The sequence below is a fragment of the Amaranthus tricolor genome, chromosome 16, assembly GCF_026212465.1.
Source record: "Amaranthus tricolor cultivar Red isolate AtriRed21 chromosome 16, ASM2621246v1, whole genome shotgun sequence".
Taxonomy (NCBI): Eukaryota; Viridiplantae; Streptophyta; class Magnoliopsida; order Caryophyllales; family Amaranthaceae; genus Amaranthus; species Amaranthus tricolor.
The window spans coordinates 21,193,852-21,212,798 of NC_080062.1; the positions used below are offsets into that span (position 1 = coordinate 21,193,852).

At 32.0% G+C, this 18,947-nt stretch overlaps 2 protein-coding genes across 2 annotated transcripts; both read right to left on the minus strand.

Annotated features, from left to right (window-relative positions):
• Positions 1-5,326: 5,326 nt before the first annotated feature.
• Positions 5,327-9,713, minus strand: LOC130802386 (uncharacterized). Its single transcript, XM_057666390.1, has 2 exons — positions 8,364-9,713; positions 5,327-7,908 (listed from the first exon to the last, which is right to left on the minus strand). Exon 2 carries the CDS (start codon positions 7,903-7,905, stop codon positions 5,392-5,394), a length of 2,514 nt encoding a protein of 837 aa, XP_057522373.1. The 5' UTR covers positions 7,906-7,908; positions 8,364-9,713; the 3' UTR covers positions 5,327-5,391.
• Positions 9,714-12,978: 3,265 nt separating this feature from the next.
• LOC130802397 (CBL-interacting serine/threonine-protein kinase 6-like) lies at positions 12,979-16,667 on the minus strand. The gene has a single exon (XM_057666402.1). The coding sequence runs from the start codon at positions 16,251-16,253 to the stop codon at positions 14,868-14,870; it is 1,386 nt and encodes a 461-aa protein (XP_057522385.1). The 5' UTR covers positions 16,254-16,667; the 3' UTR covers positions 12,979-14,867.
• Between the last annotated feature and the right edge of the window lie 2,280 nt (positions 16,668-18,947).

Sequence of the window (18,947 nt, forward strand, 5' to 3'; positions counted from 1 at the left end):
TAACGAAAAAGAAACAATGAATGATATTTGTTAATGTATAGTTTGACTTGGTATAGTTTTTGGTTCTACAAACAATTTATTTTGCTTTAAATCAGCTTGTTTGATGCTATCTTGTGTGTAGTTTGATGCTCTTTTCGGATTGTATATGTGTCGTTAGCATCATTATATGACATATTTTGAACAAAAACATCACATTATAGGGGATGTTCTTATTGTGTTGTATATGACATGTATTCCAGCTGATATGTATAACCAACAAAGGTTGACATTTTATGTCTAAATTGATGTGGTTTTATTATGCTGTTGATTGAAATTTATATATTTAAGGTTAAAATGTCATGTTTTAAAATGATAAATAGGATCATTTTGATATAATATTGATTATTTGAAATTGACATACCTTAGGTAAACATTGATATTTTTAAACGATAAGCAGTTTTGATGATGTTTATAATTTTCTGTTATTCAGTAAGTGACATACCTTAGTTAAAAGTTGTGTTTTGAAGAGAAACAAATTGATGGTGTTATGATCGTGTTTATTTAAAATGACATACATTAAGTAATAATTTATATGTTTAAATGATAAACAGATCAGGTTTTTGTTATGATATTCTTGCTATGAAAACTGACACATCTTAGTGAAAAATTTCTGTGTTTAAATGATAAACAGAAACTTCTTAAGGAATGATTTTTCTAAGTATTAGTTCAAAGAATACGATATACACATTGTATATGATTCACGAAGCATAAAGTGTGTCAAATTATATGTTTGTTTCTTGTCTTTGTTGTAGATTCTTTTTGAGTCAAAGTTGTAGATCCTTTCTTCTATGATGTCTCAAAATGTACTTTCAATCTCTTCTTTCTTTCCTTTGTGACCTTCTATCTAGGTCTTTACCTGCGTTGTTACTTGTAATGTATGTTGTGTTGTTGCTTCTGTTGCAGTTTTAATTTCATTTAGAGCTCTCTCAATTAGTTTACCTACTTCATCACTTGTTGTATTGTAGAGCGCTTCTACCACTTTTCTTGTTTCTTCTTTGCCTTGTGACTTTAAGACAAGATTGTAAAACTTATGCCCCATGCTTTGTCTCCACGTAAGTGTAGATATTCTTGGGGGTTTCAAGTCTGAAGGTGGACATTGATTACTATAAAGTGTATCCTAAATATCCTTTTTAGCATTCTTCGTCCATCTTGGCAGAATGTAGATAGCCGGTATTTTTTGCACAGAATGCAAGTGTAGTACATGTAAACAATAGCAACACAACCATCCATTCGATTCAAAGTTCTTACAAGTACAGCCAACATGTATAGTATCATTGTATTTGGTGTATTGAACTTCATACATGTTCATATCAGTATATCCATCAAACCAGACTCTGTAATCAAAATTAAAAAACCATTTAGATTAAAATTGAAGTTGTTAATATTGAGATTGATATGTTTAAGCAATAAATTATAAGTTTTGACATATATTTAATATATTAATAAAAAAATTGAATATTATAATACATGAATTGAATAAGTTCACATTAATACGTTTATAAAAACATACATGTACATCTTTTTATCTCCCATGTCAACAACTTATTCAATTGAAGATGAGATAGCCATCTTGAACTCCGCCTGTTCAAAGTCTTTGAATAATGTTGTTGTGTACACCTCTGACGCATATCGTAGTAAACTAGTAAGTCTAAAAGCAGATGTTGGTGTTGTTGTTGGACAGTAAAACTCTAACGCTATCTCTCTTTCTCTCCATCTTTCAATAGTTTTTTGAAATATTTTGAAGAATTGATATAGACTCGTGCTTTTCGTTGCTTTAAATCCAATTGCATTGTTTGTGGATTCAGTTCATTGCGAAGATAATATTCTAGCTGAAAAGAGATCTTTGCTTAATGCAGTGTACCATTTATCCCTTAAATTGTATAGTCTATCAAACCATCTGTAGTAAGCTTAATTCCTTTTTAGTTTGAATTTATAAACCATGTTCTCCCAACATTCTTGGAATTCAGTTGGATTGCTACATCCCATTAAACATTTATTAAAAGAATCTTTGAAGTTCGCATCTGACTTCAATGCTCCATAGTGCGAAACTGCATTTTTCAATATGTGCCATAAGCATAACCTATGCCTTAAGAAAGGATAGACCTACAAGTGATATTGAACTGTAAGTGTTAAAAGGTAAACTGCAACTGTTAACGTTATAATTGGCATTCAATAATTAAATGAAATTGATTGATTGTTTTTAAGACTGAATTGAATATTATAAGACAATAATTAAATTTAAAAATACCTCTTCTACTGCTCTTGCAATTGCTGCGTCTTGGTCTGTGAAAATTGATACAGGACTTTTTCCTTCCTTTGCCTCTTTAAACTGCTCAAGGACCCAAACAAATTATTCAACTTTCTCGTCTGCCATGAACACACATTCAAACATTGTAGTGTTCCAATAATTATTTATTCCAACTAGTGGTGCACATATCAAGTTGTATTTGCTTGTACAATATGTTACATCAAAAATGACAACATCTCCACAAATTCTGAAATCTTCCTTCATTAAAGAATCGCACCTAAATAGTGCCACAAGCTTTGCATCATCATCAAGTTTCATATTCCAAAAGAAACCATTGTCTTTCTGTGGACACATTATTAATTGCTTATTGACAGTTTGAGCATTCCTACCCTCAATTTCCTTCATTCTCAATATGTTCACGTAGTTTAGATGGTCTCTTAAAGTATGTCCTACACAATCAGCTCCTCCAGCATGCTTCGCCAAATATTTGTACGCTTTAGTAGGCCTTACTTGTGCATCTTCAAAACCTTCAATAGTCTCCATTGTTACTTTTAAAGTTGTCCTCTCAAATCTTTAAAAGTATTTCTATTCCACTCTCGTTAACGTATGATTATGTGATTCAAAATGTTGTTTGACAAAGATGTCTCCATTGTATACATCCAATTTAATCCTAATGGGTGCATCACTTCCACATCTTTTAGTTGGAACTAGCTTTCTCTTGGCATTTGTTCGTTTATTTCTTTGATTTTTGTCTTGGTAGTTCCTTGTTTAGAAAAAACGAAGTATCGTTTATGTATAACACCATCTATTATCCTTATAGTGGATTTTCGAACACTAAATCCCGTTACTCTAGCGTGATCATGATACAACAATTTATGTTCCTCCCAACTGCTTGCTCTCATGCCCTCCAATGAACCTCTTATGTCAAACTCCCTCTTTTTAGTCTAATGTTCCGTTCGCAAGCATTCTATTGCAGTTGTTGTAATAATTATTGAACAAATTGAATGCTTTATATCGACAATTGATGTTTTGTAATGTAACTCAATTGTTTACTTATAATATCAATTATCAATATTAAAATAAATATTCGTACTTAATAGAGGCATTGCATAGCATTTATGTCAATTGAAAATTTTAGAAGTATAATTGAAATATTTAAAATGTAAATTGAATATGTCAGTTTTTAAACTGAGATATTTAATTGACATTTTGGAATCTATGAATCTATGTTTAATAACAGAGAATTCAATGAGTACTGTATGCTTAAAATTGAACACTTTAATAACGGAACTGATCATACTTGTATCAATCATATTAATCGCGACATTATCTTCTTCGTTTTCACTATAAACCACCACCATTTGTTCATTATCAATTGTCAAATCTATAACACAACATATTATCATTTAAATATCGTTGAATAGTAGGGATGACAATTCAGTCTGAATCCGACCCAAGTTCGATTCAATCCGAGGAAAATAATCCGATTCGAATTCGATGAAACGTTATCCGACTTCGAATCCAACTTTACAATTCGAGTCCGAGTTAGAGACGGATCGGAGTTGGTCCTTATTAAAAATCCGACACTCCGACCCGACTCCGACTCCGACTCCGAAGGAAATCCGACTTTGAATTTAACTTTTTTCCCAATATTTTGTTTCCTTTAAAACTCTAGACGTGACTAATTCAAGTTTTCTCTAATACTAATTGTAATTAGAATAAACTTGGTATTTGTATTTGGATTAATCAATAAAAATACTACAAATCAGATTAAGAAAAATAAAATACAATAAATCAAATTGCGAGAAAAAATTGTTAAATTGTGATAGTAGTACTATTTCTCTTGTTAAACATTAATTCAAAGTACGTATTTCTTTGTTAAATTGTATTTGGAAAAAATATTTTGTTAATTTTGTATGCTTTAAAATCATTAGTACAATATCACAATGATAAAGTTTGATAATAATCTGACTCCGCATCCGACTCTATTGGAGGTCCAAGAGTCTGAGTCAGGGCAAACTTGGATTATGCATAATTCGAATCCGAGTGGAGGTGGACTGAAAAAGAAAGTTCGACTACTATCCGGAGCAAAGTCGGAGTATGTAGAATCCGAGCCGAGTCCGACGCATTGTCATGTCTATTGAATACTATCATTTTACATACGATTAATATTACCTTTAATTTCGTCTGCATATCTTCGTGATGCTTGTAATGTCATTTCCATGTCGAATTCATTCATTAAATCTTCCATTATAGAAATGTTTATTGGATCTGAAGTTAAAGTATTGATTTTCTTGATAATTTTTGAAGAATTTCAAAGATTTTGAAAAGAATTGATAACAAAATTTTATTGATTTTGTTTCCTTAATGGCGATTAAATTTTGGAGGTTTTGAAAATGAGTTTTTGTGTTTACCGTTGTTTAAAAATGGCAGTTATTATATTTATTGTTTTTCCTTTTTTTTAATTGATAATTCAAAATGGGCTACAATTAATTGGGCGGGTCTCAGACCGAGACGATCTCGGCCAAAATTGATTATTTAGGCTTTTTCTTTTTTTTAATTGTTGGGCTGAACTTGAAAGAATCGTCTCTTATAAAGATTATCTCTCAAGAGAACTAGGTTGCACTAAAACGGACACGGAGACGACACGGGTACGGGAAAACGCCAACTTAAAAATGGCGGACACGGGGACACGAAAATGGTAATATAATAAATATATCAAATTAAGATAATTTTACAATCTTTCATTTAATATTTGTAAATAAACACTTTAATATCAAATATATCGAAATATCAAATACGGGGACCCGGATTCGAATTTGGAGGATCCGTTTTTTTTTTTAATTTTTTTTTAATTTTTTTTTAATATCAAATATATATATTAACATTACTCAGTGGCGGACCCAGGAATTTCAATTTGGGGGGGCAAAATCCGAACGTCACGTCGTTCGAATAATTTGATCGTCGTCCGAATTTTTTTTTTTTTAAAGAAAAATAGAAAAATACAAGAAAAATAGAAAATTACAATTTACAATATCAAATCCGATGTTAAAAGTTTTACAATCCAAAATATTAAAAAAAAAATACAAGCGTTCAAATGAAAATTACAAATTAATCCTTCGAGTTTTCATATTTTTAAAGCGATCAATAATCTTTTCATCAGAAACTTGTAGAAACACTTCCTTCTCAATGTAAGTAACCAAACAATCATTCACTAGTTGATCACCCATGCTATTTCTCAACTTATTTTTGACAAACGTCATTGCGGAAAACACTCTTTCTACACTTGCCGTAGCAACAGGAAGAATCAACATCAACTTGATTAGCAAATGTATAAGAGGAAAAGTCTCATGTCTCCTTGTTTTAACAAGCATCATGGAAAGAGAATTGATATCTTGCAAATCATGAAATCTTTCATCATTTTGCATAGAATCCAAGAAGACATCAAGTTGAAGATCAAGAGCCGTTAAATCAAAACATGAAAACTCTTCGGGATATAAAGAAGCAAGTTTAAGTATCCTCTCTTTATCAAAAGATGAAAAGTTACCTCTAGGACTCAGGGAAGCCATGCATGTAAGTAACTCCATGTTCTTCTCATTAAAACGGTTATCAATCTCTTGAAGATGCAAATCAATTACTTCCAAAAAGATTGCAACCCGAAAATGATGAAGATTTGTTGCTTGTTTAGCAAAACGTCTTGATCTTCCTTGAGGTACATATTGAGCATCCATAGATGGAACATCAATCTCGTGTTTAGTACAAAATAAAATGACTTTGTCTAAGAGACTATCCCATCCTTGATCCCTCATCTTTTGCAACACATTCGTTGTACTTTTAACAAGGCTAATGGCATTCACAATATCTTGTTCCTTTCTTTGTAAAGCAACACATAAATCATTAGTGTAGCCAAAAATAGTCAACATGAAATGAGCCATAAAAATAAAATCAAAGGACTCCAAAGATCCTAAAACAACTTGAGCTTTGAGCTTATCATCCGGAGAGCCATTTTCTCCAATCTCCTCAAGCACTTTAACAATTGAAGGAAACAAGTTGATGATACTTATTAGACACTTGTAATGAGATCCCCAACGTGTATCTCCCGGCCTACTCAAACCACGTTCTTGATTCAAACCCGATCCACTTTCAATTTCCCCCACTTCCAAAGCTTGAGCCACTACTTGAGCTTGGTGTTTTCGAATAAGGTCTCTTCTCTTACAAGAAGCTCCCACCACATTTAACAAGTTTGCAAGTACGTCAAAAAGCCAAGTACAATTAACATTCTTTTTAGCAACCGCAACTAGAGTTAGTTGAAGTTGATGAGCAAAACAATGAATGTAATAGGCTCTTGGATTATCATTCATAATCAAAGTCTTGAGGCCATTGATTTCACCCCTCATGTTACTTGCCCCATCATACCCTTGACCTCTTATCATGGAAGGACTCAATGAATGTTCCATAAGCAATGACATAATGGCATTTTTAAGAGACAAAGCGGTAGTATCACCCACATGTAGAATGCCTAAAAAGCGTTCCACTACCGATCCATTTTCTCTATTAACAAACCGCAAAACAAGAGCTAGTTGTTCTTTTTGAGACACATCACTTGATTCATCGGCCAAAATAGAAAAGTAACCATCACCAACCTCTTCTATTATGCGCTTAGTAGTCTCTTTTGCACAACAAGTGATAATGTCTTTTTGAATTTTGGGAGATGTTAATTGACAATTTTTGGGTGCATTTTGAAAAGTATATTTTCTTATTTCCTCAACCTTCCCACCCAACCACTTCAAAAGCTCAATAAAGTTACCTCTACTATATGACTCCTCACTTTCATCATGTCCACGGAATGCCAAACCTTGGCCCAAAAGAAATCTCAAACAAGTTAAGGATGCATTCAAACGAATATGATATTCATTCATTTGAACCTCACTCGCATTATCAAATACAAATTCAATTGATGTCTTCTTTGAATCTCTTAGATTCACATATTTCTCATAAGCAATATTATGAGCACTTTTAATTCCTCCAACATGCTTCTCAAGCCTCTCAGGTTTATTCCACGCTCTAAACCCTCCAACAACAAATGCATCACCCCCCTTGTTAATTTCAACATCCCTCTTGAACAAATAACAAACAAAACAAAATGCGGCATCCATTTCAACACTATATTCAAGCCAATCCCATTTTTTGAACCAATTCAAACTAAAACGGCGTAACCTACCGGAGATATTACTTTGAGGGAAATCATGTGTTTTGGGTTGGCAAGGTTTTTTAAGAATATATGCTCTCCTAACCGGATTTCTTTCATTAGGGGGATAATCCATTATGTTTTTCCTCAATCCCGGGTCATGAGGAAGAAGTTCAACATCATACACCCACTCATCATCCAATGGTTCATCACAACTACTTCTACTTGAACCACCTACTTCCATATTAACATCTTCACTTGGAGGGGAACTTAAAGGAGGACTTAGAGGGGAACTTAAAGGAGGAGATTCATTGCCTTCGTTAGATGTTTGTTGGGATTTCATTCTTTTAAACAATAATTCACGAAGATCGGGTTGTCTTCCCTTTGCTTTTGACTTTTTCGAACAAGGTGAACTTGAATTACTTGACATTTCCTAATTAATTTAAAAATATGACTCAATTATTCAATCTAATTATTCAATGAACCATCAAGGTGAACTAAACTATCAAGTAACATTTAACAACTTGCAACCAATGAACCAAACAAATTATTCAATTAAACCCACAGCAAGAACAAAATTGAACCATTAACATCAATGAGACAGCAACTCCATCAATTAACATCAATTAACATTCAATCAACCAATGAGACAAAAAAAAGAGCTTACAAACCCACAACTCCATCAACATCAAGCAAGAACAATTACATCATCTAATTCATCTTACAATTACAACTGACAACTCCATCAACAGCAAGAACAAGAACAAAATTCATGGAAGAAAACGAAAAAACAAGAAACAATACAGTAAATTATCTTGCAAATTAAACAAATTAACAATCACAATTACAAATTAACAATTAAATAAGTAATGGAAGCATGGAACTCACAATTGACGAAGTGTACTGTCGTGTCTGTGAGAAGCGAGTAGCGAAGAAGAGGAAGAGCTCAAGAACAGTCAGTGACTGTGAGGGACGAACGGACGAAGAGGAAGTATGGAATTGAGTATGGAACGGACGAATGTCGAAGGCTGTGGCTGTGGCGACTGGCGACGAAGAGGAAGAGAAGGCTGCCGTTTGTGTGCTGTGGCGGTGCCGCGGTGGAGATTTCAGATTTGGGAGAGGAAGAGCCGAAGAGGAAGCCTGTGCCGTTTAGGGTTTGGTACCTTTTTTCGAAATGAGAAGGAACTCTGGGTAGGTAGGCAGTAGGCTGCCGTTTTTATTTTTTTTTTTTAAAGGTTATTAGCGACGGGGATTTTCGTCGCCAGGTGGTCGCTATGTGGTCGCAAAAAATAATTTTTTTTTTTAAAAAAATCTGATTTATTTTTTTCAAATTGGGGGGGCCACTGCCCCCCCTTGCCCCTAGCTGGGTCCGCCACTGACATTACTGGGTTTAACATCACCATGAACAACAGCACTATTTCCACAATTAAAATGCAAATAATAATTTCTCCTGTAAGCTTCCATTCACCATCAATTCATAAACTATAACCTTCTTCTCTCTTCTCCCTCTGCCTCTTCCTCTTCCACCGCACGAATACCCAAGGATTGACACCACAAACGGCCGACCCGATACGATATATCGAAAGAAGAAGTCGCCTTTCGAAACTGAGAGAAAGAAAATTGTTGAAGCTCCGGCGGTTGCAGTTTCCGACTTGTTTCTTCGATTGGATTCGAACAACCCACAACCCACAACCCACAGTGAAATTAGTCAGCAGCAGTTGCTGCACCGACTTCGAGTGTTTGTCCTTGCCGTGTCCGTCGCGTGTCCTTGCCGTGTCCTCGTGTCCGAAAAAATATTAAAATATTGAACACTTCATTTGGCGTGTCGGACACGGATCGTCGCGTGTCCGACACGCGACACGCGAGTTGAGTGCCGTGTCCGTGTTTCGCAGCAAGAGAATTGTTGTTTCTACAATGGATAATAGTGTAAAAAAAGAAAAGAATCTTTGAGATGACATTATGTGGGTCGGTCGAACCCAAAATGTCGGATTGGGGATATTGGATAATATTTCCTCCTGTAATTCTTGATAATAAAGGATAAAAGAGATTGAGCTGACCAGAAGAATTGCATAGAGTTGTAATGTCCATTTGGAATATTTTACCTTATGGACAGAAAAATTTGATTAATATTTTTGATGCATATTTAGAAAATAAAATATGTCCATGTGAAATTTTGTTAATTTGTCTTACATATATTTTTTAATATGTATTTTTATAATTTTTATTATGTGTATTTAAAGATATTAAGATTTAAAATTTACTTTGAAAATTGTGTATAGTAAACAAGAAAAAAAAAAAAAAAGAGGAAATCGTATTTTTTTTGTCTTTTGAGTTTAGTAATTTACTAAAAATTATATTTTCCTCATAATATAACACTTTTAGTAATAAATTTAAAGGAACATATAATTGTACACCACTAAATGAAAATAATTAGTATAATTCTAAATAAAAATAATGGGAAAATAAATGAGAGGATTGAAATAAAAAAAATAAGATGAGTAAGGAGGAAGAAGGAAGAAAAGTAGGATAATGATGCACGTTATTTAGTGGTGTGTACACAAACTCCAACAAAGTAGGATAAGCTTTGTTCCATTGCCCATCCTTTTACATCTACATGCTTCTTGTTTTTTAACTTAATTTTATCACATTTGGTTGGGTTTTAAGTATCAATCGTGTTCTTTCCTGCTATTTGGCACATCTTTTCACCTCCACAGTCCACATCGATGCCTCTTTCATCACCTCTTCAGATTCTGTATTATATCTACAATTTTCTACACAATTTAGGATCTTATCCAACACCATATCTGCAAAAATAATTTTACATTGAATAAATACTTGTATTATCTTCTTAAATGTATAAATAAAAATATCTTCAAGTATAATCTTGATTTATATTAAATAAATGTATTTTTATTATATTATGTTAAAAATATATAATATTTAAATTGTGAGTTGAAAGGTCTAAAAACTAGAAGTAAATTTTTCAAAACAAATGTAGGATGGTACTTGTATTTGTACAATGTGACTTCTAATATTCATGAACAAGTTTAAATTTAAAAAGTTACTATTTATTAATAATTTTTGCAATTATACCTAATCAATAATAATAATTAGTAAATCATCATAAAAAGACAAAAAAATAATAATAAAATAAACAAAACTAAAAAAGGTAAATTAAAATCATAAAATTCTCACCATATCAAATCCTATCAAATAAGGGTGATTCGTTAACTTAACAAATCACCTCTGATGTTTGAACTTTCTGAATATATGGTAAGCGGAAAAAAAAATAGTGAATGCATTTAAATTAAATTTAATGTATTTTTTAAATAATAATACTTACTCTAATTAAAATAAAAAATTTATACTCTTAAAAATGAAATCAAAAAATGATACATAGTATTAAGATATGGATGAAATAGATTAAAAAATTGAAACAACTTAATAGCTAATATCTGTATGAAGGAATTTAAAATAATTTCATACGAAATTCCTCGTACAACTGTCATTCTAATACATATGATTATGAAGATCTGGTTGCTAACTAATAAATGGTATCTAGAATTAAATAAATAAATGTATTTTGTAATATGTTTAAACTTTGAACAATAAAATAAGGTGGAGATCGTATCATTTCATGATATTTCTCATTTCCATTTGTATTATAATATCAAGTCAACACAATGTAGAGACATCCTGTGCCGCGCGCTCCATATTTTACGCTCGATAACACCACTCAATTAATCACACACAACGTATAAACATGACGATTTCATAAGAATATTAATACTATTAACACTTTGGAAAAATAAACGTTAATAATTTAACTTTCTTATGATCTATTCTAAATAATTGTATTTTGAATTATTTTTAATAAGTTAATCTTTTTAATTAAGTTGTTTTTAGCATTTTAATGGAGTATATTGATAGCAAATTAAAAATAGATTTTCAATTCAATTATTAGAAAATAAAATGTATTCTAACAGGAAGATAAGAACAAACATTGAAATTTAAAAATTAATCTAAAGATGAAATTATTACATTGGGTGGAGTGTTGAATTATTAATATCAATTATTCTTTACTTTTACTCCTCGTTTCAATCTTTTTGCTTCATGTACTTTTGACATAAAAATTTAAAAATTAGGTATAATAAATTAAAATAGTGAAATAATTTTTTATAAGAGAAAATATCAAAAGTAAAAATGGTGAATTATTCCAAAATAAAATTAAGGTAAATTCACAGAAATTTGACAAATTAAATTGAAAAAAAATATATATAATAATCTCAAAACCCTTTCACGTAATATATGTTTCTACAAAGACATGATAAGATTAAAAAAAATCCACAATTTATAATAAGGTGTTCAAACCACAAATTATACCTACCATTGCTTTCTTAGAAGAAACCACCTATACGTATCGAAACGAATGTTTATTTTAATCCCCGTTCATTTATTTTTATTTGAGTTGCATAAAATAATTTTGGGAAATTTCACATAATAATTTTGAGATTTTGAATTTTTCAAGTGGTAATCAAACCTTTTAAAAAAATTTATGCGGTAATCCTAAGATTTACCAAATTGTTCCACCGTGACCTTTTTCCACATAAAACGTTAGCAAACGTTAATTTCGAATCTTTAAGGTTGTTGTATGCCTACATATGTTTCAGAAAGCCCGACTTGAAAAATGAAATGTTATAAAAGTTGATGAAATAAAGATACTATATTATGAAGTATTTACTTAGAGGTGTTTCTTCAGATCATTGAATCGATTTTATATTATGTGTTTTAGATCAATTTAAAATAAAAATTACATCTATTTACATAATTTTAAATTCAATTTGAATTTAGATCAAATAAAGTTCAATTACAAGATTCAGTAAATATCAAATTATCAAATCTACTTTAAAATACCATTTTATTTACTCAACCTAACTCGAAAATATAAACCCAACCCAAAATTTGTCTATCGGACCATTTTAACAGTCTAGTCACGAGGTTTTGGTTTTAGCTAGCGAAAGTCAAAAAGTGTTATAAAAGCGTTTATCTTTTGGCATTTTGATTCCTAACAAAGCGCATAAGTGTTTATCTCTTCATACTTTTATTTATAAAAATGGAAAAAGCGTGCAGTTATCCGAAAATACAGTCAACAAAGTTGAATTTTTTTTTTTTTTTTTATGATGATTGCTTTTTTTTTCTTTCAAGTTGCAAGTAATTTCGTTTGTTCCCATGATCGACTATTTGCCAGTTCATATGGAAGTCTTATTCAACGATCATCATCTCTACCTGCCTCACTTCAAGTAGACCGGCCAAAATAATTAATTGAGTCAAATTTAAATCAATCGAGTTTGATACAATGAGTTAAGAATTATGTGAAGCATTGTTTAATTTGTGAAAAACAAGTAGAGATGACTAGGTTTCATCTGAATTGGATTTTATTCGGTTTTCAAGTCGAATTAACATGATTACTTTTTTAATTTGCTATTCACTCACAATGCCTAAAATACCCAAGACTGACCATAATTTGCAAATTATGTGACATTAAAAAGCACGAGCAAAAAAGAAACAACAAAGAAAACTCGTACGATTTCAATTTCGACTAACTGTCATTTTGATAATGTTATTTGCACTAGTGTGGAAAATGAAATAGACAAGAACCACAACACCTTAGACGTACGCCATTCTCGATCCCATTGAGATGTAAATTAATTTTACCAGGCCTGCTATACTAACAGTCGTTTTCGTGCAGGAACTTCTCTTTTAAGCATATTTTCAGAGGCAAAGGACTCTTTGTCCGCATCTTTTTCATGTTCTATGGGTTGCTGCCTTCATTCCATCTCCAAACCTTAATCATAGTTTTCTATGAGTTGGATACACCGGGTATGGTGATGATGATGATCATATGCATGATATCCTTGAATGACGATGATGATGCCGACCAAAGATTTAATCTATCCTGAAGATAATCCATTGTGCCTGTTATCCAACTAAATCAGTATTACTTGACCAAAATCATAGCAAAGCGGTTTCAGTAAATCGGAAAGAGCTATGTAATAACAAAGGCAAGCATAAATTTACCACAACGGGCTAGCATTTTCAAGAACAGATCCTGAAACACATTAGTCTTTGACCAGAATAAAGACAGTCTAAACGTAGCAAGAAAATCATTCAGAAAACCGATTAACAGAAGTAAAATGAAGTACGAATATGCAACAAATTACATCAGATAGTCAGTGCCATGCATCAACATGATGAATAATAAGGATATGCAGCACATGTTAAGACATGATCTTATCAAGAAGATGAAAAGGAACATGCAACACATGTTAAGACATCATACCATCTATCATGAAACATAATCACATGTTATCTAATCAGCTAAATGTAAGCATATGATTGTTAAGCTAATGTTACTAATCTTCAAACTTTACCAATCAAATGGAAAACCGAAAAGCCCCTTCTCTTCCACTAAACACTTACGGTGTCTGTATCGTTTACTTCATATTGTTCCTCCTCGCAAAAAGACTTCGACTTTTCTTCGAAACATAAATGATTTATAACGATCAGGGCAACGTTTGGTCCAGGAAAAGATATTTTTTACACAAACTTACACTAGGGAAATTTATGTATAGTTCTTCAAGTCACCATCAGAACTCGGTATTTACGATTTGTAATGGGTAGATTCAAGGGAATATTTAACCGTCTCAAGCTTAATTAGTAAAGCAGAATTATTCCATACATTGAGAAAGTAATATTTTGACACCAAATACCCAAATCAATATCTCATTCAGTCTCAGGAATCAGGATGAATACTATTCAATGGTTGCCATGGAAATTAGTTTTGAATCACAATTTTATATCATACCCAAATTAAACTATGCAGGGGGGCACAAAGATGGAAGCAGAGGCCTGCACCTCATGCCCAGAAATGTGTCAAAATGGTCAAATTGGCTAAAAATGCGTCAAAATTGGCTAGAAATGTGTCAAAATTATGGTAAAATTGATTCTTTGAATCATACAGGATACTAGACATTGGAGAACAAGCTCAATAATGATTGTTAATACCTAGCTGAACTATGCAGTAAGCATGTAAAGTAATCCTAAGAATTTGGCAAACTATCAACACAGAAATGAATCATGAAACTAATACTTATTACTATTACTTAATAATATAAACAAAACCCACAAAAGTAACAATAAAAAAGAATAAATAATCTTACTAAATAAGTAATAAACACAACATGAAAAAAAACAGCAAGAAAGCTATATATATATATATATATATATATATATATATATATATATATATATATATATATATATATATATATATATATATATATGAAAGAAAACATGTCAAATTCTAAAACCAAAGGGGTTTTATACAAAATTTTAGCACAAGACAGCATAAGGGGCAGGTGAGTTGGTGAATTCAGATGGAGTAGTCCAAACCACAACATCCATAAGAACAGGGCGAAGGAAGTTTTTGCAAAACTGGTTAAACTCAAGCGTATCACCATTATCCTTCTTAACTTCCACCATTAAAAAGGATGATGAAACTGTAAAAAGCTCCACTTCAATTACCAGTTTACCTTTCCTTCCCTTTTCAAGACTCTGCAATCTCACCACTGAATCCCCTACCTTGCTGATCTTGAACTTACCCATCTTGGCTGCTGCTTCTTCCAGCCTAGAAATCATTGCATTTGTTGAGATTGTTGTTGTGAATCCTATCTCTTCCCTCTCCTCTCTCTTCTTCTTTGATTCTAAGAAGAGTGGAGACAGGTCTAACCCTTCTGACATTGATATGATATGGAATGCATTCAAGGCTTCTAGTTCCTTCTTAACAAAGGATGAAGCATCAGTTTCTTGTTCATATGAGTTTACAGTAACATCAAAATTCCACCAGCTTGATTCCATGATTTCGGATACTGTGATCCGAGTTGAAGGATTCGGGTCCAACATTCTGATGATCAAATCTTTAGCTTCAGAGGAAAACCATGTTGGGCAAGTGAAATCGCCATTGTTAACCTTACGGTATAATTGGACAACATTTTCATCATGAAATGGGAGGTACCCAGCAAGAAGAACATATAAAATGATACCACAAGACCAAATATCAGCCTTTGCACCATCATAGCCTTGACCTTTCTTGGACACTATTTCAGGCGCTACATAGTGCGGTGTCCCACAACAGGTCCTCAACATTACTTGCTCATTCTCCCCCTTTTCCTCAAACAAAGCACTTAACCCAAAATCAGTTACCTTCACATTTCCATCTTGATCAAGTAAAAGATTTTCCAGCTTCAAGTCACGGTGGAAAACACCACGACTATGGCAATAATCAACAGCAGAAATTAGCTGTTTGAAGTATGATCTTGCCAAATCTTCCTCCAATTTCCCTTCCTTTGACACCTTCATATGGAGCTCGCCGCCGCGGACGAGCTCCATAGCCAAGAAGATCTTAGATTTGGTAGCCATAACCTCATAAAGCTCAACAATATTCGGGTGTTTTAATCTCTTCATCACGCTAATTTCTCTCTTCATTTGATCCATCATCTTCGCACGAACAACCTTTTGCTTCCCAATTACTTTCATTGCGACGCTCTTCCCTGTCTCAACGTTGCGTGCATAATAAACGCGTGCGAAAGTACCTTGACCCAAAACCCTTCCAAGCTCATACTTCCCATGCATCACCATCTTACAGTATTGTTTCGGGGGCTGAGCTTGATCGCTCGAACCCTTCATATCCTTAACAGCTAACATCAATCCCCCCATCATGTTTGGGGATCGAAAAATTTACAAAATCTATCAGATTTTTCTTAGACCCGTCTACAAATTCAAATAACCCAGAAAGAACAACAAAAATTGGATAGAGAGAGAGAGAAAGAGATTGGAATTCACAAGACGTTGAAGAACAAAAAACGAAAACTAGCCGTCTTCGACGTATTTACGGTGCCAGTGCCTACCGCCAAGAACATGATGGTTTTTCTGGGCAATACCACCACGAACATAGGGGTTAAAAAGCGATGGACCTTTCATCTTTCCGCATTAAATCTCCGGCAAAAGCCTTCTTCAAAGAGGGATTTTTTGGTTGATTAGGGATTTGGGAAGAGAGAGAAAGAAGGAGGGTGATTTGATTTAATTCCGTACGAGAAGCGATATTTAGGGTTATGAAAAACACAGATATTAAGAGGTTGGTATATATAGGTAGGAAATAAAGTGCAATTATTTTAATTTAGGGGAAATTAGGCAGGGTCCCAGAGAGATCGTTTCCGTTGGGCTATTTTTAAAAATAATGTATTCTGGAAATTGAGTCATACTGACGTGGATACATCTCTTTTTTGAAAACAATTATCTGAAAAAAAAATAATAATAATGAGATGATTTGGTGGAGTAATAATGAAGGGTGTAAAACAGCTCATAGATTGAATATGAAGTTGACCTAGCAATTTGGGAATTGGTAGGAGTAGAATTATATTGAATGGTAAAGGAGAAAACCAATACGTGGATACAACTAGACGGACAATGATAGAAGCCCTTAGTTTTGGCTGGGTTTCAATTTTTGATCCCACCTCCAAATTTTGTTCTAACTTTTTTTTTTTTAAATTTTATTTTAATAGTTGTTATTGCTATATTTTTTGTGATAAGTATTGTTTATCAGTTGATCTTATTTAGCATAAATTTCTTAATGTATAATGTAAAACATAGTTAAGTAACATCTTATTTGATTTGTTTTAACGCATATTTTCATAATATTAACTTTTTAAAATTTTTTATCATATAAAATTAAATATATTAAAGATTACAACTATGTATTGAATAGCGTGAAAATTAAAAATATAGTTACTATACAAAACAAGTGGAAGTAATTGACAAGAGCTGATTTTTCACATTAATGTTTTCGAGTTATTTCGTACTTTTTATTATTTAAGTTAATATTGCACGATTTAAAATTTTATTTTTTGACCTAATAGAATAACAAAAACTATCTTTTAATTTTATGGAAAATGGGAGTATATGCTATATTTCATTGCTCTATTTTCACATTCATCAACCAGATTAATTCGCATGTTATCTCTAATTTATAAGTTAAAACATTGTATATGAGATTTTGTTTGAATCATCTCAATTTAAAGTTTATTACTTCTTCCGTTCCGTAAAGAACATTCCATTTTCCATTTTAGAGTTTCCCATAAAGAATCTTTATATTTATATCGTAAATTTTTGACAAAAATAACATTATTGATCTTTATTTTAATATTTTTATAATGCTTGTTGTATCCACATATCTTCCACTTGAGAAATATAACAGCGGAAGATTGTGTTTAACTCTGTCTTATTAATTCATTGGGTGAATAACCCTCCAATATATACATCAACTATGAGACTAAGAAAGGCAACGGGAATATCGGTATGGTATTGTTTACATAATTAAGAGAATAAAAAATATCATCTATTTATCCTAGAATATACAGAAATATTTTGTGAATATTTCTATACCACTAACTTTATTTTAACATTTTCATATTTATTATCATTTTCATATGTTTCCTACTACTTTTATAAAAAAAAATTTTATTAGTTTTAATTTTTATATTTTTTTCAATGAAATTTCTTTTACTATTTTTTAGTATTTATGATTTCTACTTTTCATCCATCAAATTTATTATTTAATTTATTACACAATATTTTTAGTAGACTACGTTCAAACAAGACTTTCTAGGTCGAGCCTAGAATACAGGTTACCGTGTGAATGGTGTCTTGAGGTGTCTTGAATAAAAACAATATCTAGAAGGGACAATCATTCAAATTGAAGCGTGATAGACCCCACCTATCTACAATTGAACAAGTTGCGACCAATGGTGGGATTTGTAGATCCGTTCAGCATGATTCGAAACGTAAAAATGAGTCAGCAGTAGCTCAACTTCAATCTGCCCCTTGTTTGTGAACAACACCATCAACTATTGCAATTGGAATTATTGATATGGGGAAATTCTTATCAAGTAACGGTTATTTTTAAGGTTAATTTTAAGATTAATAAGTTATTCTTATCTAATAGAATGTGATAGGATGAGAATTTTATTATTTTAATTTATCTTTTTAATTTTATTTATTTTAATATTTTATTTTTTTGTTATTTTATAGTAATTTACAAATTACGGTTATTGATTATTTGTATTGATATCTCTAGCCTAATAGGGAGTAAGGTGTACTAGTATTGTCTATCGCCAATTTCCTCATGGTATTACACGCTTTTCATGTCCATCTCAATCATAATCAAACATCCCTCTGGTCCTTGTAAAGATGGTTCTCAAGAGAGCACCTATTTAAAAAAGGGTATTGCTAAATATCGTCATCCCTATACTAATGAAATGACGAAAATGTCCCAGAACTTAAAATTTGTTTAACACACTTTAATCTCACTTAATAACATTTTTATCACTATAAAAACATTAAACCAAAAGTTAAAAT

Coding starts and splice junctions, on each gene's coding strand:
- LOC130802386 (XM_057666390.1), bottom strand. CDS start 7,905: ATGTCAAGTAATTCAAGTTCACCTTGTTCGAAAAAGTCAAAAGCAAAG.
- LOC130802397 (XM_057666402.1), bottom strand. CDS start 16,253: ATGATGGGGGGATTGATGTTAGCTGTTAAGGATATGAAGGGTTCGAGC.